Genomic DNA, 25,000 nt, shown 5'->3' with positions numbered 1-25,000 from the left:
AAGTGCAAGATCCTCATCTGTTGGTCTCAAACATAAGGGCATTTTCAAAAAATGATAGGTATTTTCTTAATTGTGATTCCACTTATACTGAGTCACTTTCTTATTAGTAGTTTCCTTACATGGCAAGACCCTCACAAACCTAGCTCTTCCTTTTACACTTGTATATTGTCTGACACCTTTATAAATTAAACTGCCTCTTTCCCTTTTCAGTACCATTTCATTTGTTCTCAGGAACCTCCCTATTGCTTTTCCTTGCTTAGTGTTGGAATCATACTTTCAACTGTCCAGAATTTCACAGAATATTCAGATTTTTGTGTCATATTTTTCATATGTTCCTCATAAACTTTATGATTTTCCAGAAAATCATTGAGGATTGAAGTCACTAAATAATGGCATTTGTGTTTCAGACTTCATAGCTTTCAGAAAATGCAAGATAATGCAAAACCTGTTATTCTAGCAACTTTCTAAGATTATAAGAGCAGTATTTAAAATTGTCCATGATTTTGGGCCTTTGTCTTCACAATTATTTTTGGCTTTGTCCAGAATTCTAGTGGTAAGAAGTTGAGAGGTTTAGTTGAAACATCCATATAATTCCTCATCAAGATATTAAACGTTAAAATGCATTGGTTTCCAATATGAAAATGCCTTCGTAATTCTTGATAAAGAAAGACTCTCCTCTCTTGTTCATTGTCATACATATATGAGGAGGCTAACTCCCTTATCTGTTTCCAACCACATTTGTTTGCCTCTTCCCAGTCGGTTTGCTCATGGCTGAGAATTTTATTCTTGACCTCTAAGTGGTCCCAAATTCTTTTATATATAGGTGTTTTGGAAGTCATGTCCCAATTTTCACTAAGGGTCTCCCTTAGAATGTCTTTATAAAGGGCCATGACCCCACACAAGGGTTATCTTTTCTGTCTTCGTGTTCTTTCCCTGTGAGGGGAGATGCACCAGCCCCCATCTCCTTTCATACGATAATGTTAACAGCTCCTGTCTTGGAATCCTCTGTTGATATGTCCTGCATACATACTTTTTGATTAGAGTCTATATCTTGTCCTCTAAGAGAAGGTCAAACATCATTGGAATATGCCTTTAAATATGCAGTGGTATAGTGGTAATGTTGTCACCTCACAGCAAGCAGTTCTCCAGTTCAATTCTTGGCTGGGGTGCCTTTTGTGTGGAGTTTGCATATCCTCCCTGCAGTTGTGTGGGTTTCCTCTGGGTGCTCCATTTTCCTCCTATGGTACAAAGACATGCATCTGGAATATTTCTTCCCGGGCCTTTGCTGAAAATTGTCTTCATTCCAAGTCGGACTTTCCCGGTAAACAAATGTTAAATAAATATGCATAATGTAGGGAAAAATCATAATATTAATAGCATTTTTTTTGTCTACAGTTGTAAATGTTCTTCTGCCCCTTCCTGTAAAAGTTGCCAAGCTTTTTATACAAAATATTTTGAACCCCTTGAGTCCTTTTAAGGGCTGTGAATTCTTAAGAAGTATCTGTGTGTGCTACAGGTGGGTGTCTCTGTGCTCTTGTTCTGTTACAAAATCTAGTGAAAGCTTTTTAACTCAATTCTCACAAGCGGGCACAAGTGGGTGGACCCATTTGTACATCAACTAAAAGATACGTATTTGTGTATTAATTATATTAGGAATGGTAAGAAACAAAGCCAGGAGATGAATGACACTTACACTAGTTTAATGTCACTCAGTTTAATGCTTTCATCCATGTAAAATGGATTCCATCAGAACCTGGATGAAAGCACTAAACTGAGTGACATTAAACTAGTGTAAGTGGAATTCAGCTCCCGGCTCCTGGCTTCATTTTTTTGTTTTGATTTTCCTGTGTGTTTTTTGGAAGTTCTTTGTTAGGAAAGTTAGCAAAGTTCGAGAGCTTGGTAAGTCTAAATGTTATATATTATTGGTGGTAGGATATGGAATAAATAGATTTTGTCTGGAAGATTTGATGGACTGTGTTTTTTTTTTTTTTCCATAGGTATGCAGTCTGTATGATGCTGGATTGTAATATTTTAGACTGGGGCAAGTTTGCAGTCATCCCAAAGAAATATATAAATTCTAAAAATGGGTTAGTGGGTGGCAAGAACAGTAAACATGGGATGTCAGGTAGAGGAGGAAAGTGTTTTAAATCATTTTTTTCCATAGTTAAAATATTACAAACGGGGAAACACAAACATCTCTATTTATTAATGATAGGGATGTTGATGATGCCTGACTGGATAATATATTTTCTCAGTTTGTGGCACCAATTATTGATACACAAATTGATAATTTAGATAAGGTTAGTGATAGTGAGCATAATATTTACTCTGTTCTGACTAACCTGTGGTATCTAAAGCACTGGAAGGAGGGTTTTGTGTGATGACCTAGAAGGTGACACATTATAGGAGCTAGTGGATGTAAACAGGAAGAAGAAAAGAAGAGTCTCAGGTGACCGCAGTATGCCACCCGTGGCTGTGGTAGGAGGGGTTGATGCTTCTTTTGAAAAGTACCACGTTTTGTTAATTGTGGATTCTATTCAGGAACGTTAAGAATATTTTTCCTGGGAAAATTAAGGAATGTATTAATGTTTCTTGTTTAGGAGGGTGTAGTATGTATAATACTTTGGTTGCTTTGAAAAAGATTTTCTTAGTTAACAACAAATATGATATGTTTGTAATGATATGTATTAATGATATAGTGAAAACTAATGATGGCAGTTTTGCAAATGAGCAGATAACACAGCTAAGTAAAGAGAAAAAGTTTGAACTGATTTCTATGACGCTTTCCTCAATTAATGTGGAAAGGAGTTTTATGAATATTATTAGAAGGATTTGTAGCTGGCATGGCATGGAATATGTGTATGTCTCCGAGGAAATGTACATGTGAAGGAAAATTTTTTGTCCTGATATGAAACATAGTCACATAGGAAATAGATTTTTATTAGATACGTTATAGAAATATATTTTTTTTTTAGTTTAGGATTTTCTATGATTGCTTGTATGTTAGGTCAGAAGTAAGTTATACATTCCTTTTATGTAATCTCAGAAGTTTAAATAAGTTTCAGTTTCTAGAAGAAAAGGTGATGAGTGATAATTATTATATTCTTATGGTATCTGAAACTTAGTTTTCAGATAAAAGTGTATCATTGAGTTTACTAGGGTATAAAGCTTATTATAGAATAAAGAAGATAGGGAGGGGTGATAGTGTGTCCATTTATGTTCAGTGTGTTTTGTTGTCTAATATTCAGGGTATTGATTTTATATACACACACACACACACACACACACACACACACACACACACACACACACACACACACACATATATATATATATATATATATATATATATATATATATATATATATAAAGATATATATATATAAAGATATATATATATATATATATATATATATATATATATATATATATATATATATATATATGTGTGTGTATTTCAGTAAATTTGGATTTTGACAGGAAAAGTGTGTAAAACTAGACTTTGTTATAGACCATCTGATCAATCCTCTAATGATCTTAAAAGGTTTTGTAGATCAAATAACGTCTTTGTTTGAAGCAGGTTTTGATACTTTGGGTAGTGATCTGAATACACTAAATATTGATTGGTCCTATGTGGATATTAACAAGGGTTTAGTTGGTGAGTTTTTAAGTGAAACAATGGGATATTCTCAAGTAGAGATACTGCCAACCAGAGGAGGTCATATTTGAGACACAATTTGGGTAAAGACCGATAATTGATTGGCAAATGTGAAGTTTGCAAAGAACTAGTGGGTTGTGATCATTCTTGTATCTCCCAGTCATATGAGGTATTAATGTTTAGTCATTTAATATCAGATCAAGGGATAATGAATGTTTTATATTGAGCAAATAATAAAATAAGAGAGGAAGGATCTAATTAGAGGTGGAGAGAAATAGCTTGTCAAGTTAATGTTAGGAAAAGTTGGAATAGGCTTTATGTTTTTTGTATATACTGACTGACAATTTTTTGCCTTTGTGTTCTAATAAGTTTAAAGGGTATAAAACCCATTGGTGGAATAGCTCTCTGTAAAAGTTATGCAAAAACCTCAGAGTTTGTGGAAACTATTGACTAAGGAGCCAGGCGAAAGAAAATTGAAAAAATTTAGAATGGTGAGGTATAAGTCAAGAAAATTAACTAGACTGAGTAGGAAAGGTTATAAGAAAAGGCTGGCTAGTAGTAATGTTAAAAATAAAAAGGCCTTTTGTAATCATTTGAAGCAATATAAAAAGGATGCATATCTGAGATTTCAGATTTCTGATGGAAACAACATGGTAACCGATTCTGGGTTATTGGCCAACATTTTTGTGAATCATTTTGTTGGGATTGGTAGATATTTGAAAAATGAGTATCTTAAGGTCAAAGTGTCGCATGATTGCCCAGTTCTTCTTGGGTTAAACTTGATGATTTTTCAAGTATCGTTAGGTGCAGCTGTGATCTGAGTCCTGATGGAATTAATGGTATTTTTCTATCAGATATTATTACGGAGATGTCTCCCTGTTTGTATTTGTCATATTAAAAAAAAACTTGAAGCAGGCTGTGTTCCTCCAATTTAGAAAAAAGGTATTGTATTGTACCTGTTCCAAAAGATTATAATCATGCTTCTGTTGAAAATAATAGATCAGTTACCCTAACTAGTGTTGTGGTAAAATGTTTTGAGAGTGTTCTCTCTCAATTTATAATTGGTTCCAGGGGTGATAGGTTTGTCAAAGCACAGCATGAGTTTGGAGCAGGCAGGTCTTGCAGTTCAAATTTACATTATTTTTGTAGTCCCTTATGGAGAGTATTGTAGGAAGGGGAAGTCGCTAATATTATTTATTTGGATTTGTCAAAGCCCTTTGACACTATGTCTCATTACAATATTATGTATTTACAGACTGAATGGCCTCATTCCAGTATTATGTATTTACAGACTGAATGCAGTATAAATGGTTATGTGACTAGATAGATTTCTAACTGACTGACTGGCAGGGTAAAAATTGATCAACGTGAGTCTGACAAGAGGGTGTTTATGGCAGCTGTTCCACAGGGTTCAGTGTTGGGCCCAGTATTATTAAGTGTTTTTATGGCCCATTTTCCATGTGGTATTAATTTTGGATGAATAAATATGCATATGATGTAAAAGTGGGTACAGCATTTCTGGGATATTGAGGCCGTTTTCCTTTCAAGCATACCTGGATACCTTATTTAATTGGGTCACAAGGAATGATATGAAGTTTAATGTTCAACAAAATCTTGTATTTTGCATTTTGATGTTGGGAATCACAATTATTCTTATGCTTTGGATAATTCAAAAGAAAGACCAAGTAACTAGAGATTTGTGTATAAAACTTGAAGATACCTTAATTTTTTATCCTCATTTGTTAGATGTTATTAGAAGATGCTATTGTAAATAAGTAATACCTGTAAAACTGTTGTAAGTAGAGATAAATGGTTTTACTTCCTATAGAAGACAATGGTTATACCAATTATAGAATACAGTGGGTCTTTTTGTGTATATAATAAGGCAGAATCAGATAGACTGGAAAAGTTACAAAGGTATGTCACTAGAAAGATTATAGGAACGATGGATATGAAATACCCAAAGAGACCTGAGGTGTGATTTTTGTTTCCATATTAAAAATAAGCTGGTTAGGCCACCTTAATACCATTTACAAATGCATTAAGGATTGTACATTTGGGAATACTGTGGATATTTTAAGGAAGTGCATCCCCTGAATACTAGAATCAATAATTATTTGGTAAACAGTTTGGTAAAACCATTGCCTGGAATAACACTTTTCATGGGAGAGCTTGTGTATGGTGGAATACAATTCCTTCATGGGTTAGAAAATCAGAAACTACTGATTCTTTTAAATCCATTTTGGATTTGTGATTAGGTTTGAGGGTGTCTAATCCAGCCTTTTATGGTGGCAAGCTCTTTGAGGGCCTTTTTAAGCTTTGGCTTTGATATATATTTTTTTTACACTGAGCATTACTGTATGGCACAGTGTTTCAGTGGTTGCATTGTTGGCTCACAGCAAGAGGTTCTCTGGTTTGATTTTCTACTGGGGTGTCTTCTTTGTATAGTCTACATGTCCTTCCTACATTCGTGTTGGTTTCCTCCAGGTGCTCTGGTTTCCTCCCATGTTATGAAGGCATGCTCTGGAGCCTTTCTCCATGGGTAATTACTGAAAATTGGCTTAGTTCCAAGTTGGACTTTGCCAGTAAACAAATGTTAAATAAATAAAAAATAAAAATAAAAGTGAGATGAGGACATGTTGACTTGCAGAAAGCCACACAACCGGAGAACTACATACAGTACGGCAGCAACACAAACTGCCATATTACTGGCTAGTGGGGTATGTAATTATTTACACATTCACTTTTACAAATAGGAAACCAAAACACAAACTAAAATAATTATAAATTATGACCTCGTGCTAACATTCCAACTGCTCAGTACACATGTTGCCCTGATAACTAAAGCATCATTACTGATATGGACAATAAATTATTTAACCCAGAACTAAAAATACATACTTATTTCTGGGACAAACTTATTTTCTTGTACATCTGCTTCATGGATGGTGGGAATGCTAATGTACTACAGGTACTGCTTTGCAAATGCATGACTGAGTGAAGGATAAATATTAAAGACAGTATATTTATTTTTCTGGAGAATTATAAAACTTATGTTCCTGTCCATCTTTCCTGCTTTTCATGGGCTTTCTGTTTTACTCTGAGATACCTTGTACAAAAAATAAGAAACCAGTTATTCAGTAATCTAAATAAAAGCAAACATTTTGTATACAATTTCCATTGTCACTGACATATCAAACCAGAAAACAGTATACTTATGAGGCATATAGTTAAATATTAAAAATATTAGAATTTGTATCCATTAAGTGCTTCAGGTATGTCTTGTCTTGATGTTTCACAGGTGTAAGAAATCCGTGAGTTCACACAGTGCCCCATATAAACACTCTTGCTGCTATTGTTTAATTCATTTGTTGATGCCTAGTAGTCAATTGGAGTGTATTAACAGTTAGCAGATCAATCTCTTGAGCATACTTCTCAACTTGACAGTGCAAGAAATCTGGACTAAGCCCCAAATAAATGCGGGACAAAGGGCCAAAAATATGGACGTATCTTAAATATTGCTCTTATAAACTTAGAATGTTGCTAGAGTAACAGGGTTTGTTTTAACATACATTTTCTGAATTCTGAAACTCAAATGTATGTCATTCAGTGACTTCATTCCTCAGATCATCCCAATGATTTGCCATTTGCATTTGAGAGCACACCAAAAATATAAGCCAAAAATCTGGTCACTTGAGTGGTGTGCTCTTGAGTCTGCACATTCTTTCAAAAATCCCTCTACTACCACTGCTGAAGTGTGTTGCCACAGATACAAATGGCAAACGCAGCTCATTGATTGATTGCCTTTCATCTCTCTACTGATGTTTATGCTGTTTAGTGCAGTGTCATCTCACTACTTCCCCCTACTGGCATTTATGCAGTTTAGTGCAGTGTCATCTCACTACTCCCCTCTACTGACGGCTGTTTAGTGCAGTGTCATCTCACTACTTCCCTCTACTGGTGTTTATGCTGTTTAGTGCAGTGACATCTCACTACTTCCCTCTACTGGCATTTATGCTGTTTAGCGCAGTGTCATCTCACTACTTCCCCCTACTGGCATTTATGCTATTTAGCACAGTGTTATCTCACTACTTGCTTGACACTGCCACTGTCACAATGAAATCTCCATTTCATTTTTACTAGGGAAGGTGTCTGTCACATTCTGAAATGTCTGGGCTCCTGACTATTTTATTTTCTATACTCTATCTATTGATTCTCCATGCTGGTATTCCCTCTGTGTTGCCTGATTTGTGCTCTCGTCTGGCCATTTGCTTCCCATTCCATTTCTTTGTGTCTTATAATATGTTCCAACCCCTTGTTTGAAGTTCTATCACTTTTTTCTTTCGATTTTCTACTTTATGCCATGTATTTGCAGTATTAGTGTTGCTACTTATCTTGGCCCAATCTGTTACCCTTAGTGCAGCTGGATACACCACTATCACAGGGAAACCTAGCTCAGCTAACTTTCTCTTCAAATAGTCCACTTCTTTGTTGCATGACACAAGTCTTTAAAAAGTGTTCCAGAAACTTAATGTGACATTGTTAGAGAAGACCTCTGTTTTTCCTGCTATGTTAAATAACCCATTCCCTTGTGGGAAAGGAGCTGAGAGACATGAGCACATGTCTGGAATTGTTTATAGGTTCATAGGTTCATAGGTTCATACTAGGCTATCTGCCCTAGGGCATTTATAAGCCTAGCCAGAGTGTGTTTCGCTTTCGCCACCCAATTTAAATTAATTTTGCTATGCCTTTTTTTGAGGTTAGTATACTGTGCCTCTGTCTAACAGTGACACAGAAGTGATAGCTGGGGTAAACCTACGATCTCCCATCCACTCATCAAGATTCCTCTTGAAGAGAGTCAATGTGGGACTCTGCCTAACCTGGACTGGGATTTTATTCCAGAGTGAAGGGAGCCTCTGGGTTATGAATCTGTCCCTCCAGCATGTCCTATTTATTTCAGTGCTGAGGTTCAAGTCTCTCGAGCGCAGAGCTCGATGGGATTTGGATTTTCTGAGGTGCAGCATGTCCATTAATTCCGGGTTGGACATGGCTTTATACGTCAGGCACAGATCGCCTCTGAGCAGGCGGTATGCCACTGAGTAGAGCTGGAGTTTCTTTAACCGGGCAGCATATGGCATCTGTTTGAGCCCTTTGATCCTCTTGGTGAGGTACTTTTGGGGTCTTTCCAGTTGCTGCAGGTGTCTGGTAAGGTACATCCCAAAAGGGGCATTGTACTCAATTATGGGCCTGATAAGGGATGAGTAAAGAGGCACGATGACCTCCCCTGATCTAGATGTGAATCCCTTCATGATTAGGAGGGCTATATAAAATGTTTTTCTAACCACTTTGGCCACGTGGTTGTCAAATGAGAGATTGCTATCAACTTGGGTCCCCAGGTCCCTAATTACTTCTTCTGTACTTAATGGATTACCACCTATGTGGTAATTTGTGGGCATTTTGTTTTTGCCAAAGGGGATGACTATACACTTGTCGGCGTTTAGCTTGAGGCCATGGCTCTGGCACCAGTTGTCTGTTTCTATGAGGCCCTTTTGGAGGATGCTTGTGTCGGCTGGAGAGTTGATTATGGTGCCCAGTTTGCAGTCATCTGCGAACTTGGTCAGCCACAGTCCTTCTGTGTTGGCCTGTACCGCCGAGAAATATATACCGAACAAGAGAGGTCCCAGGACTGAGCCTTGTGGGATGCCACTTGTAACTAGTTTGGAGTCTGACATGGCTCCAGCAATTCTAACCATGTGGGTTCTGTCCTTGAGCCAGTTTGCAACCCATCTAGTGACATAGGGGTTTATATTTAAGCTGGTGAGCTTATCTATAATGCCCGAGTGGGGTATTGTATCGAAGGCTTTTGCGAGGTCCAGGTAGGCTGTGTGGACCACCTTCCCCTCGTCAATGGCCTTGGTGACCGTTTCAAAGAAATCGACCAGGTTTAAGAGGCAGGATCTGCCCTTAAAGCCAAACTGGGTAGGATCCAGTGTCTGTAGGTCCCCAATATCTTTATTTATGAGGTCCATGATGATCCTTTCCATAGCTTTGCAGACCAAGCTAGTCAGGCTTATGGGGCGATAGTTTCCAGGATCCGTTGAGGCACCACCTTTGTGGAGAGGGACCACTGTTGCTGTACGCCACTCTTTGGGTACATATCCTGTAGTAAGGCTAAGATTGAACAGTAGTTTTATGTTTGGGTTTAGCTCTTCTTGGAGTTCATGTAGGACGCAGCCCGGGACACCATCTGGTCCCATTGATGCTGTGTTTTTTGCTTTGGAGAGGGCAGCTCTTACCTGAGCATCTGAGATGTCAGGGGGGCAGCACTCTGTTGGGATAGATATTTGCCCTTTGGTGGGGAGGGGGGAGAAGTTTGCACTGAACCTGTCAGCTAGGATGTTGGCAATGTCTGTGGGCTCGGTGTATTTTTTGTCATTTTGGACTAATTCTGAGCATATCTGGGAATTCCCACCCAGGTTCCTAACATAACTAAAGAAAGCCTTGTGATTATCCTTAGTGTCCTGTGCAATTTTTCTCTCAAGCTGGCCTTAGACGATTTTATGAGTGCCCGTAGTTTTTGCTAATACTGATCAGAGATGCCTTCCCTTTTGGGATTTTGCTCTGTCATGTAGTAGCTTCCTCCTTCTATTGTATAGTTTATTTATGGTTGGGGTCCACCAGACAGGACGCCTGCCTTTGGAGGATTGGGTCTTGGTTTTATTTGGGATTGATGATCCATGCATTCCTGAAGGTGTTCATAGAATGCGTTTATAAAGGATTCTGCGGCCTGGGCCGGATTTTCCACAGGCCCGGGGGCTTTGAAGGATTTCACCCTGTTTTTGCGGCGTGTAAAACTTGCTTTAGAGAAGTTTTTCACTGTGGTTTTCTGGGCAGGGGTGGGGTCGGGATGTGAATATCCAGTGAGATTAGTTTATGGTCTGATCTTACCAGTGAGGGATACACTTCTGGTCTGGAGCATAGTGTCCCCATGTTGGTGATGATCAGGTCCAGTATGTTTTCCCTCTTGTGGGAGTGGTAACAAGTTGTTCCATAGCATTTGAGTTTATAAATTCTAGGAACCTTTGGGCTAGGGTGTTGGAGCTAGAGTAATGCTCCCAGTCTATGTTTGGGTAGTTGAAGTCGCCCAATATAATGGTGTTTGGAGAGACCTTCATATTTTCCAGTATTCTCAGGAAGGCCAAGTGGGGTTCCTGTGTTTGGGAGGGTGGTCTGTAGCAGGCTATAAACTGGAAGGCAGTTTTACCCACAGTTAGTTGCACATGGATAGTCTCTGATGCTTCGTGCTGTGCCACCAACCTGGAGGTGTGGGTATCTTTGACGAATATTGATACTCCCCCTCCTTTTGTGGTTCGGTCCAAGTTTTGGGGCCGAAAAGCATGGTATGAGGTATAACCTGGTAGTGCTGGGGTGCTCTCGGGAGCCTTGAACCAGGTTTCTGTTACTGCACATATATCGATGTTCTCCATGCTAAGGAGAGATTCAAGTGCATGCATCTTGAGGTTTAGACTTCTGGCGTTGAGTAGCATTACTCTTAGTTTCTTATCCCTTGTGATACCTATGGAGGTGGGTTTGTCTTTTGAGCCTTGCCTAAAAAGGCACTATGGGGTAGCAAGAGCCTTTGCCAATATCCGAAAGCCCAGGGTGACAGGTGCAAGCCGTCCCTAGCGAAGCATCGTGGCTTGTCGAGCATGTCATCCCAGGCTGACAGGCATTGGATCCCCTTTGAATGACACCAACACTTAAGCCAATTGTTGAAATTGATCATCTTGTCTTCATATTGTGGCATCATTCTTGGTGAGGGTAAGATGCTACTCAAGGTCAGGGTCATACTGGCCTGGGCTACATGCTCAGAGAGCTCCTCTATGTCTCTTTTCATGTAGTCCAGGGAGGTACATCTCAGGTCATTCACACCAGCATGGACAATCACTGAGTCATATTTGTACTTGCCTTGGAGTGACCTGAGTGCTTGTGTTATGTGGCGGATCCTAGCACCCGACAGGCAGCTCACCGTGACCTTCTCCTTGTTCAGCCTGGTGAGCGGGACGTCAGTGTGCCTGACGATAGAGTCACGATAGAGTCACCTATTACAAGTGTATCAGGTGTGTTGTTTACCTCTTGTTTTTTCCTTGCAACCCTTTGCATCTGTTATATTCTGCAAATGAAGTTTGGTGGTAGTCTCAGTGCCACACTGACCATGTTTTCCAGAAAATCTGTCAGTTTTTGAATATTTACTCTGTCTGGCACTGCAGTAATTTGTACATTATATCTCCGGCTTCTGTTTTCTAAGTCATCAATATTCAACTGCATCATTTGTACTTTCTTCTCTAGCTGCTGTTGCCTGCTTCTTCAGTTATGTCATTCTGTCTCTGTTTATTCTCTTCAACAGTGGCAGCAGTCTGGCTTTGTATACTGTTAGGCACATCTTGAGAATGCAGTATAGTAAAATACTAGGCCTCCACATTGTGTATATGGTGTTTATACAACAGCTTCTATTTTGAGTTAGCCCTATCAATCCAAGTAAGTAACTCCTTTTCCATTTGCTGTGATGCCTTTGCCGCATTGTTTCTGATATCCAACTCTGTCGCAGCTACTATTATTTCACAAAATCACTATGTTGGTGTGGAGAAGACAGAACTAAGCAGCCATTTCATCTCAGGCCAACCATATGCACAGTTTTCTTCTTAAACTGAGCCTGTTTGAATTTTATCACTCCGAAACTTGTTCTTCAGATATACACATAGCACCAAGCCATAATGCTTAGCATGCAACATTTAAACATCCCACTCCATAAGGGCTCTGCTCCCTGTTCTTTATAATACAACCCTGTATTCTAAATATATTTTACATGATGATTCCCAACTGTATTCATTTTTTCCTTTTTATATTCTTTCTTTGTCTGCTACTTCATATTGTTCACTTGGGAATAAACACATTACAAAAATAAGAACCAAGAACAACCCACAGTCCTTATTAGTTCACCCCAAACTTCTATTTTAGTAAAATTAATAACCTACAGTTTAACCTTTTATTGGCATATGGCATATTCCCACCAAAATGTAAACATACCATTGTGACTCGTTTTCTTGAAAACTCCAACACCTTCATTACAAAGGATTTACCCAGCTCCCTATTGAAATGTTGGCAGTCGAAATGTCAAGTGCTGAAAAAGATCACATCTACAGAAGAGCAAATCTCAAAAAATTGCTCTTCTCCTTTAAACTTCTTATTGCAGAGGGGAAAGCCCCCCCCCCCCGCACCCCCATATGGGGAAGCAAGCCCCCCTCACCCCTGAACTTATATATACAAACTTGGTGATTACCATACCTTTGGAGAAAAGGGAATATTCCAAGAAATGGCATCTTGGACTTGGTATATTTCAGCAATTCAGTCTCTGTGTTTCATGGGTCCCAACATTTCAAATTGTTACCATTTACTCCACTGAAAATCTCTGCCTCTTAACAAAGATTTGAAGACCTGTGTGTGAACAGAAGACAGAATATTTCAACTAATATGACATTCCCTCACATCCTTAGCATGGTTTCTGCAAGAGATATAATGCAATTATTTTCTGGAGTAACTCCTTTACACAGAGAGCAAGTTTTTGGGAATCTGATCTCCAGTGTAAGCCTACTATATACATAAGCCTTTTACTAGAGTAAATCACTTCCACTGGCAGCAAGTATTTTGTAATCTGGTCTCCAGTATAAGCCTACTTTATAAATAAACTTACACTGGAGTAAGTCACACTGATAGCAAGTCTTTTGGAATTTGATACCCAGTTTAAGCCGACTTTATAAATATATCTTAAACAGCATAGGTTCATAGGTAAGTACTAGGCTATCTGCCTGAGGGCATTTATAAGCCTAGCCAGAGTGTGTTGGCTTTCGCCGCCCCATTGATTAATTAACTGAGCCTCTGCAAGTAGAGCCAATGAAGTGATCCCAGGGGTGTATTTTCTGTTACCCATCCACTCGTCAAGGTTTCTCTTGAAGAGTGTTAGTGAGGGGCTCTGCCTAATGTAGTTAGGAATTTTGTTCCAAAGCATGGGGAGTCTCTGTGGCAGGCATAAGTCAGTTACACTCAGATCGAGTTTTTTTGAAATGCGAGCAGGATTATACTGCAGTAAATTACACTGAGAGCAAGTTGCTCATAATCTGACCCTTAATCTTTCACTGTTCAGAACGAGTCTTGTAAATAATACATATGATTGCAAGTGTTTCAGGGACACAGATTAGCAAGTGAATACAGGGGTCAGCTAACCATCCTATCAGACTTGTCTTTCCTTCATCCTTCATCACAGCTTAGATAAATGCAATGTACTTCTTGCAAATAATGTGTAAACTACGTGCTTTCTACAAATGGTCCTCTGCAGCTGTTGTACATATCATGAAATGTAATGTTTAAATAGTGCCCTTTTACTGCACACTCTTCATGTTTGCAATTATTTTGTGCTCACAGTTAATTCTTTCCACCACTAGTAAATATCTGCAAATGTTTCCATACCTGTCAAAATAGACAATATTCAAAACACTCCTGTAAAATTTTAAATAACAAATTGAAATCAAGACCGACTATTCTGATATTTTTCTATATTATTTTATACATTTCTGTTATTCTTCATGTTTGTCTGCTGATTGTAATGCTATAACTTTCAGGGTAATGGCTGAAAGGGTCTGCGGCCTATTCTACCACCTCTGTTAACTAAGGCATTAAATAATATATACACTATTTTTCTTTATCTTCCTTTCTCCATTCTCCTTGGATAACTCACATGAATGATTAAAGTGTGCAGACTGTGTTTAATTAATATTACAGAGAAACATTCACTTGTGCATATCTCATTCCTCAGTCATGTAGCCTGTATGGTTATCTCCTAATGAGCTCTATTACTCAGCCATGTAGCATATGTGCTTGTAAGATACATTGATCCACCCTAGTATCCATCCATCCAACCATCCATACATCCAACCTTCCATCCAGCAATGCATGCATCCAACATCTATGGTACTGTGAGCATCGTTTCTTCATGTCTATTGTTTCTACTGTTAAAAAAATGTATTTATTTTTATTAGGGTTGATTACTCATCATTGCTCACCTTATTTCACTCTCACTCTTCTAGAATTGTATCTAGAAATATATCTGAGGTCATTGCGTAAAAATAACTGCATTTGTGTTAATATTAGTACAAGTTGCGCCTATTTTGTAATTGACATTGATCTGAGAGTAATTCAGTGTTTCCTACCACAGTATTGATTTCCACATGTAGAACATGTAGCATTGTGGAATATTTCTATACCAGGACATATACTGTCAAAGTAAACTGCTGCTTTATATTGCTCTTGGTTACTTACATTTCTTGTATTGTACCTCTACACTTGTTTCCTATATACTGTGCTCATAATGTCTGGTTCTATAACATTAACAAACATTGCAGTGCTATTCAATCCTTATGTATGTGGCTTGTTCCTTGTTAGTAAACAATGACATATGATCTCTCCTGTAAACATTTTTACTGTTCTGCTCTGAATTTGCTTTCTGTCATTTGCATGATTAAAATATTGTCTGATGCTTTGAGCTTTTTCCATTTAGTTGAAAAGTGACTAGAATTTCAAATTAAAAAAAAAAAAATATATATATATATATATATATATATATATATATATATATATATATATATATATACGTATACATATACATATACATATAGTACCAATGTTAATGATCAAAATATCTAAATATTGTTTAATTTCTCTTCTAGGACAAAGGAATTATCAAATATATTATGAAAAAATTACATTGCTGGCAGCATGCATAAGTGCACTCATATTTTTAATATTTGGTTTCGTATGGGTATTGATCAGAAAAAGAAAAAAAGGAAGAAGTAAGTGCTGAAGTGTTCAATTCTTTCTATTTTTTGATGTTTTATCTCAACATACTTATAATGTAAACTTAAGAATTGAATTAATGCATGCTATATAAATTATAAAAATATAAATGATAAAATTATTTCTACCTTCCAGAATACCGAATACCTCTTAAACTCTCACTACAAGAAATTTGGACAAAGCAAAACATAATGAGGGGCAAAGGACCAAATATATTGACAAATTTTAAATATTTCTCTGATAAAGTTAGAAATTTGATATAATAGAAGGTGTTGCTTTAGCATGCATTTTCTGAAGGACATGAAGTCTGAAACGCAAATGTCTGTCATTTAATGACTTTCATCCTCAATCATTTAAAAAAAAAAAATCACAAATCTTTTGAGGAACAGACCAAATCTTTTGAGGAACACGAAGCAAAAATCTGGACAAATGACAGTTATATTGTCTGCACACACTAAAAAAAAAAAAAAAAAAGTGTTTACTAAGACTACAGATTTTTCTATACATAACTCTGAACTCAGCCATGGCTAGTATTTCACGGCATATCTGTAGCAAATTTTCTTTTCTAAAAATTTTATATAGACTTTTTGAATTATTATTTAGCGTTTCAATACAAAGTGATATGGGACAATTGCTCAAACCATATTATTAATTTGCTATTTTTATCTGGTGAAGTGTCTACTGTAGTATGATATGTGAGTTTATCATTTTCATAACTGTGGCTGTTGAAGAAAACAGTCCTTCGGTAATGCTGAATGTTTGGTTGCAAATGTGTAGTAGTTTAATTTTATTAATATTTTGACTGTAGTCTGTGAGTAAAAGCTGTGGTTGGGTTTAACGAACAGTCTATGCAACATATAAACCCATTTTCTCACTTTAAGGTCATGCAACCAAGGTATGGTCAACAAATATGAGGTACTCCTACAGGAAGTATGCATGAATTTACACCACGACAACCATGGTGCACAGGCGCAGTATTGCAATTCCGGAATTGATATAAGAAGCCTGAATTGATATCATGGCTTCTTAAAATAAATAGGACATGCTGGAGGGATAGATTCCTATCACAGAGACTTCCCATGCCTTGGAATAAGATTCCAATCTACATTAGGCAGAGTTCCTTGCTAACACTCTTCAAGAGAAACCTTGACGAGTGGATGGGAAACAGAAAGTTTAGCCCTTGGATCACTTCAGTGGCTCTGCTGGACAGAAGCACAGGGAACTAATCTAAGGGGACAGTGAAAGCCAACACATGCTGGCTAGGCTTATAAATGCCTTTGGGCCGATAGCCTAGTACCTACCTATGAACCTATGAACCTATAAATGAATGCATTTAGTATTTTACTATATTAGTAAGTCTAGCAGCGTAACCTCCTTGCAACAGTTGCTAACACACTTAACTACTAAATGAATGTGTTTATGAATGTGCACTATTACCTGATTCTTAAATGAATATCAGCACTGCACTTGCAGTGCTTTGGAAATTGTTGATTATGCCTGCTGACGGCTTACATTGAGGGCCATCACCCCCTTTGCTGTACCCTGGTTATGGCTCTGTTTGACTCCACTAAAAACAACCTTACAAATAAGAAAAACACCCTACTTATTGCATGAATTTAAGATGATGGCATTAGTTTGATGAGGACATGTTTTGGCACTACTATAGGGGAAAGGGCCTTCATTAATCTCAGGCCAGCAACATGGAATCACCTTCTTGGAGAAATATGTTCTTGAACACTATTGAATGGATTCAAGGTTAAACCAATCAGACTTTTACTAGAAGACAATACTACTGTAGGACTTTATTGTGTGAGTAACCATAGGCTCACAGACTTTCTGTAACGTGAATACTTAATCTACCCATAGGTATCACCCTGCTTAAAGATCTCCACCTTGTAAATACTATAAATATTATCCATGTTTCCACATTGCTTGAAAATGTGAATATTGTTGTTTCTTGCTACTCTTTTTATATGTATACTTATGTTTGATATGCATTTTTCTTACCATATGATGCATGATTTCAGTTTTGTTAGTGATTTTTTATTATGTATTATGTACTTTGATCCTCTGGAGGACTGGTCATGACTGAAAATGGCCAGTTGACTAATCCAATTACCTGGTTTCCAAATTTCAAATAAATAAATAAATAAAATTATTTGGAAGATAATTCCAGTTTGCTAAGGCTATCTTAGAGAAAAGTTTTTCTGCAGTGTATTTGGAGTTGTCTCATCAGAGGGCGCCCCACTTTTTTTGGTTTCTTAGTGAACAGGATGGTAGTTACAGAATTGATCTCTTTTAGTGGGTGACAGTAACTTTCCTTGAGTAATGCAAAACTAATCATTTAACAGAAATGAGACCTAGCTGTAACTTGGAGCCGTTTGGGGCAACACTGTGGTGTTCTCTGTTATTACTCGGGTATATGAACAGAATAATTTTTTTAGTTTGAGGGCAGTATATTTGTTGATAGTAGTGTAGTCATGTGAAATCTTTATTCAATCCAAGGGTCTCTGATAACAGAATTTGAGATCTTATAGGAACTTCATAGTTGAAAGGTGACTTATGTGCTTGCTGAACCCTTTATGTTAATATATTTTTATGCTTTCATGCTGTCCCAAATGCCATAAAAGAAGTTTTGGATGCTTTTACTGTCACTTTTATGTTCAGCTAACTAGATCCATACTGTCTTAACTTGGTACCTGGTCATAAATTTTCTTTTCTATTTTTTTCTCCCAATGTATGCTGATCCCTCTCCACCCCCTCCCTAGCCAATGGGATTATTTGTTCACCATCATCTGTGTGGGGTTAAGTCAGCCAACAGGATACATAATTCAGTCAACAATCGGAGGTGGTTTGTGATTTTTGTGCTTTGGGCCCCTTACTGCCTGCCTGTAGAACACCAGGGTTTGAAGTGCAACAGTCCTGTTGGTGAGGATGTGTTACTTACCTGCTATGGGTGACATAAGCTCTCAAGACTTCCTTGCCCCATCAAAGCCAGCACTCTTGCATGATCTTTGATCTCTATTGAGGAGCCTGCTATGGGAATGAGTGTCCAAACTTGTGCCTCACTTCCTCTTCCTGAAGAGAATCAAGGTCCTTTCTTCCCCAACATCAACTTTAAAGGCACATGCACCACTATTTAAACTTTGGAAGTTTCCGAAGCATGCTATAGTGTTTGGAGTTCATCATCATTTGTGCGTAAGTAATAGTCAACACATCCCAGGGTTAGGTATAACAGCATGCATAGATATTCCCATTAACCCAGACACCAGATACGGAATAGTTGCATAGTAAACAGAACACATGCATATATGGGACCACAGTGGTAATAAGAACAGCATGCAGGTATACTGATGGCACCATGCCACCAATGTTGGAATAATTCAATATAGCACATGCATGGGAACCATCAAAATATTTATCAAACAATTGGACATTATCAGAGTCATTACATACCAGCTGGGGTGGGTCTGTTGATTATTGTTGGAGATATGGTGGGGGGAAGAGAAAGATGTCAATTAACAACTAGTATATTCATGTAGTCCACATTACTTTTAGTCAGTGCTGTTATCTGTACCTTACAAATCTTACTACACTACCCTATAGCCTTAGTTTGGACAGTGATATGGCTGTCGTCATCTGTACACATGAACAAGATTTACCTGCAGTATACACCTCTTACCTGGTATACTTGTGGAGGGAATGTTTGTTAACACTAACTGTTTCTACACATACTCCTGAATTCTGGGTTGTTTTTCACATAGCTATCCAACTCTTTCTGCACAGACTCTGGCCATGTGTTGCTACATGCTTGTGTGCCGGGACATATCTAAAATATTGCCCTCTTCCACCTTTAGTGACCTGACACACACATATACATGCTTTCCTACACAGTTATATTATGTAGCACAGTGTGGGTGACAGTGACCAGTGATACTTTATTATTCAGAGACCCTGCAACACTCACAATTCCCCACAATACCAGCTTGAACAGTACCAGTACAGGTTATAATGGTCTGCATTTCTCAGCACAGTGTTCGTATCCAATGTACCTGTGGGAGCAATGTTTGTTAGCACTACCTGACTGTTGCCACACAGAGTTCCAGATTACATATTAGTATTATGCACATACATCTCACTCTGTTACTGTACACACTCTGGTCACAGCTTGACAACATGGGAGTGTAGATAGGACATACTTGACATATTACTCTCCTAACAGTTTGGGGGGTTGCTACAGTGACAGGTGTGTTCTCATGATGTTTGACAATCACTTGTATTCCCTGTTTGCTGGCCAATCATCTGGGATCATCCCACAAACTTGACAGGGGGACAGGCAGCAGATATGGGCACATATACTGGACATTCTGGCCTCATCTGTACAGTTGTGGGGTATGAATCTGTATGCAGTCTAATTCCACTCCCAGGATTCAGACCATGGCTGTGCCTGCTACAATTTAAACTGTCCATCACAGTTGTGTCTGCTATATAGACATTGCTGTATATCTCCAATCTCATTTCTGTCTTATTAATCCCCTGTGCTTTTGCATTCTGACCTTGTATTACAACACTCATATACAGATTTCCTAGGCCATTATTTGTTGTAGGACAGTGTGGATGACAGTGATGTGTAATACCTCATTATTCAGAGCAACTGCATATCATTCTTGTATTTCTGGCCACAGTGTTGGTATCTGACAGACCTGTGGGAGGAATGTTTATTAGCACTACCTGAATGTTCCCACACACAGTACCAGATGACACATTACTATTATACACAAATATCTCACTCTGTTACTGTACACACACACAGCTTGACAAGTTGGGGTGTAAATGGGACATACATGGCTTGTTGGTCACAAAGTATTGGGGAGTTGCTTGTATGCCAGCTTTGTTCTCATAGCTGTGTGTCAATCAGTTGTATTTCCTGTTTGCTGCCTATATGTCTGGGATCATCCCACTGATTTCCCAGGGGGACAGGTTGATAGGCAACAAATATGGGCCACTTTAATTGACATTCTGGACATATCTGTACAGTTGTGGGGTATGATTCTGTATGCAGACTACTACCACTGGCAGGATTCGAACAGTGGCTGTGTGTGCTAAAAAAACAACAGTTCACATCTCAATTGCATGTGCTATTCGGTTTTTGTTGTCTGAATTTTCCCTGTTTACTGTCTGTCTCTCAGGTGTACTAAATGGCCTCTGGGGGTTACACCTGTCATATACAGGCATTCATACACATTCAATATATGGTGCATGGTGTGGGTAACAGTGCTTAATACTACAGTACTATTACATGATTGCATATCTACATTACCGTATGATACCAGGATATACACATGAAGTCCAGCAGTTAAACCTGTTTTGTCAGGCTATTACACTTTTATTGACTTACAAACAATGAGACTCTTCCTGCCATATTCTCTAGTGTATGCTGTACTTGCCTTGAACAATGCAGGTTTTATACAAGCAATTAATTTACTACTACTTTTATTTTTATTTCCTATGACAGTAAATGCATGAGTATTACTGACCTGCCTCACATCACAACCTCACCAAGTGACTGATGTTGGTCTCCTGTTTCACGGCCCACTCCATTGCAGCTGTGGGGGACATAAGAGTAATATTTAGCCATACCTATCCATGATATACCTGAGCTGGCAATTATTACACACATACTGGGGTGATACTTACACACGGCTGGAACATCCCCTAACACTCTAGCCTCTTGGAGCCACTCCTCCAAGAGGTCCCCCTTACACCACTTCAGGTCGGCATAGTGGTGCCTGACTTGCTCACCAGTTCGGGGTATGCCAGTGGCAATGGCGAGGTCACAGGCGAGATGATCCTAGGCCTCCTGCTTATATTGGGAGCCATGGTACTGGCCCTGCAGCAGTCTCTGAGCATGGTCTTTAGGAGTCCTGCCATGACCTTGGACTCCTGGATACAGCAGTGCTGCACCTGGAAGCGCACACTTTCTCCCCTTACTGCCATAGTGCCTCCAAGGGGAAGCTACAACCAGTTATGAGATGTATTCCTGCCTCTTGGGTTTAAGTAGGGCTGATTTCCCACACTTTTCCGTGACTGTCCGGTTTTGAAAAGGCTAAACTATGGGCAAACCTGCTTACCTAGGGTTGGCATTGTTTAAAGGGGTATACCACTGGGCACAAGGAGTTAGCTGGTCTACACAGTGCTCACACCTCCTAAGCTGGCCTGTGCAATGCTTAGCATTGCTTACATTAGACTTTGCATTATAATGCCTTTTTGGCATGGAGTTATTATAGGTTCATAGGTAGGTACTAGGCTATCTGCCCAAAGGCATTTATAAGCCTAGCCAGAATGTGTTGGCTTTCACCGCCACCTTAGATTAGTTCCCTCTGTCTCTGTTCAGCAGAGCCACTGAAGTGACCTCCGGGGTAAACTTTCTGTTTCCCATCCACTCGTCAAGGTTTCTTCTGAAGAGTGTTAGCGAGGAGCTCTGCCTAATGTAGATGTTCCAAAGCATGGGAAGTCTCTGAGACAGGAATCTATCCCTCCAGCATGTCTTATTTATTGCTGTGGTGAGGTTTAGATCCCTAGAGCATGTGGCTCAAGGGGATAAGGTTTTCTTTAGGTGGAGCATGTCCATCAATTCTGGGTTGGACATGGCCTTGTATGTCAGGCAGAGATCACCTCTGAGTAGGCGGTATGCAACAGAGTACAGCTGAAGTTTCTTCAGTCTAGCTGCATAGGGCATCTGTTTGAGGCCAATGATCCTCTTAGTGAGGTACTTCTGTAGTCTTTCCAGCTGCTGCAGGTGTCTTGTAAGGTACATCCCAAACGGGGAGTTGTACTCTATGATGGGTCTGATGAGTGATGAGTAGAGGGGCACAATGACCTCTTTTGATCTGGATTCAAACCCTTTTGTGATTAGGTGGGCCATGTAGAAGGATTTTCTAACCACTTTGGCAATGTGATTATCAAAGGTGAGATTACTATCTACTTGGGTCCCCAGATCCCTTATTATGTCTTCCGAATTTAGGGGACTGTCACCTATGTGGTAGTTTGTTTTTTCCAAAGGGGATGACTATTCACTTTTTGGCATTTAGCTTGAGGCCATGATTTTGACACCAGGTATCCGTCTCGATGAGACCCTTTTGGAGGATGTCTGTGTCAGCCAGAGAGTCAATTATAGCCCCTAGTTTGCAGTCGTCTGTGAACTTGGTCAGCCATAGCCCTCCTGTGCTTGCCTGTACCTCTGAGAAGTATATACCGAACAGGAGGGGTCCTAGGACTAAACCCTGGTGAATGCCACTCGTAACCAGTTTATAGTCATTCCTAGCTCCCGCAACTCTCACCATGTGGGTTCTGTCTGTGAGCCAGTTGGCAAGTCATCTTGTGACATAGGGGTTTATGTTCAGGCTGGTGAGCTTGTCTATAATACCAGAATGGGGAATGGTGTCAAAGGCCTTTGCGAGGTCTATGTAGGCTGTGTGTACCACCTTTCCCTTGTCTATAGCCTTGGTAACTGTCTCAAAGAAGTCCACCAGGTTTAGGAGGCATGATCTGCTCTTCACACAGCCGAACTGGGTAGGGTCCAATGTTTGGAGGTTCCCAATGTCTCTGTTAATGCGTTCCATGATGATGCACTCCATAGCCTTGCAGACCAAGCTAGTCAGGCTTATAGAGTGATAGTTCCTGGGGTCTGTTGTGGCTCTACCTTTATGGAGTGGAATAACCATTGCTGTGCGCCACTCTATGGGTACGTAGCCTGTAGAGAGGCTGAGTTTAAACAGTGTGTTTAGGTGAGGGGTTAGTTCATCTTTGAGCATGTGTAGGACGCAGCCTGGGACACCGTCTGGTCCCATTGATGCTGTGTTTTTGGCTTTGGAGAGGGCTGTTTTAACCTGAGTGTCAGTGATTTCAAGACTCTACGTTCTTCTGGTATGGTTATGGGCCCTTTTGGGGGTGAGAGGTCATTACGCCTTATATGTAGCCTGGTATCCATGATTAATGTGTGCGTACACTCTGTGGGGTCCTTGTGTTTTATTGGGGACTTCAACACTCTATTACAATTACACCTCACTTCTGGGCTTACTGCTGTACTCCAGTTGACATATTTATGTTATGTAGTGGGCTATGGAACACATGACTGTATACTGATTCCTTTCACAGGTTCAATTTGGTTATACTATGGTGAGGACTTGTTTGCTGCTACCTCATTCTTCTGTACTTCTGTGATGGCTTGGTTTAAAATGGCTCTCAGGGGCAGTTAGCTTAGTACTAAACTATGAACCTACGAACCTATAAACTATGAACCTATGTATTTACAAAATAAAAAGTCGTAGACATTCAGAAGCCGTATAGATGAAATACTTGATGTCCTTAAAGGGTCATGTGCATATATCCGATGGATCTCTATTACAGGAGGTTTAAAGTATCAGGGCATAAAAGTTAATTAAATTTTGCTTTATATAGTGTTTATAAAATAAAATTTTGTGTCCATCTCCCAAGAAGAACTTATTAGTCTGAGCCATTCCATGGTGATTTTACCTGATGTATACTAAAAGGAATTTTTTGCAGAATGGTGATCCACCTGAGTTTTGTTCACTTATGCCCCTCTACTGTCTCCTTGTCATGAGTCACACCAAAGTATGTTAAACTCTGGTATGCAATAAGCTGTGCAGACTTTCAAATGTGCTACCTTCCTGCCTTCCAATTGAGTGTGGCCACCTCTTTTAAAGTAGAAGCTACATGTGGCCTGATATTCATCTTCTTGGTAACTTTTCTGTGTCACAGTGCTCTAGTTTTTAAAGTTTAAACACTGTGTTGTTATCTGATTAACATTAGACTATAATATTTTGAAGTATCTGTGACAAAATGATTTTTCCAACCAATACTGACTACCATCATATAGCAAATGTGAGCCCTTTAGTTTTAATACTGGAAAAGATAGCCAACTACATTGGTTAAGTGAGTCCAAAGTTTAATAATCAACAGACCCACCCCAGCTGGAATGTAATGACTCTGATAATGTCCAATTGTTTGATAAATATTTTGATGGTTCCTATGCATGTGCTATATTGAATTATTCCAACATTGGTGGCATGGTGCCATCAATATACCTGCATGCTGTTCTTATTACCACTGTGGTCCCATATATGCATGTGTTCTGTTTGCTATGCAACTATTCCGTATCTGGTGTCTGGGTTAATGGGAATATCTATGCATGCTGTACCTAACCCTGGGATGTGTTGACTATTACTTACCCACAAATGATGATGAAATCCAAACACTATAGCATGCTTCAGAAGGCCGGTCCCAGCAGACCCACCTGTCCCACCTTAGTTGACCATGGCACCGGGCACCAGCATGTCAGGGGCCCAACCCAGGATCTCCCTGTCTGTTGGTCCTGCACCACCTTTGGGTGGAACCACCTCAGGGGGCCCCCCA

The 25,000-nt window shown here is 39.2% G+C and overlaps 1 protein-coding gene across 1 annotated transcript in view; it reads left to right on the top strand.

Annotated features, from left to right (window-relative positions):
- LOC122798580 (hepatocyte cell adhesion molecule-like) overlaps window positions 1-25,000 on the top strand; it is a 607,511-nt gene that overhangs the window by 382,174 nt on the left and 200,337 nt on the right. The window contains exon 4 of the mRNA XM_044067644.1: window positions 15,439-15,561. Coding sequence (XP_043923579.1) covers window positions 15,439-15,561 — 123 coding nt within the window. The remainder of the gene's footprint in view (window positions 1-15,438; window positions 15,562-25,000) is intronic.

The sequence above is a fragment of the Protopterus annectens genome, chromosome 3.part1 (assembly GCF_019279795.1).
Source record: "Protopterus annectens isolate FY-2018-M chromosome 3.part1, PAN1.0, whole genome shotgun sequence".
Classification (NCBI taxonomy): domain Eukaryota; kingdom Metazoa; phylum Chordata; order Ceratodontiformes; family Protopteridae; genus Protopterus; species Protopterus annectens.
This window is presented reverse-complemented; position numbering and strand designations above follow the sequence as displayed.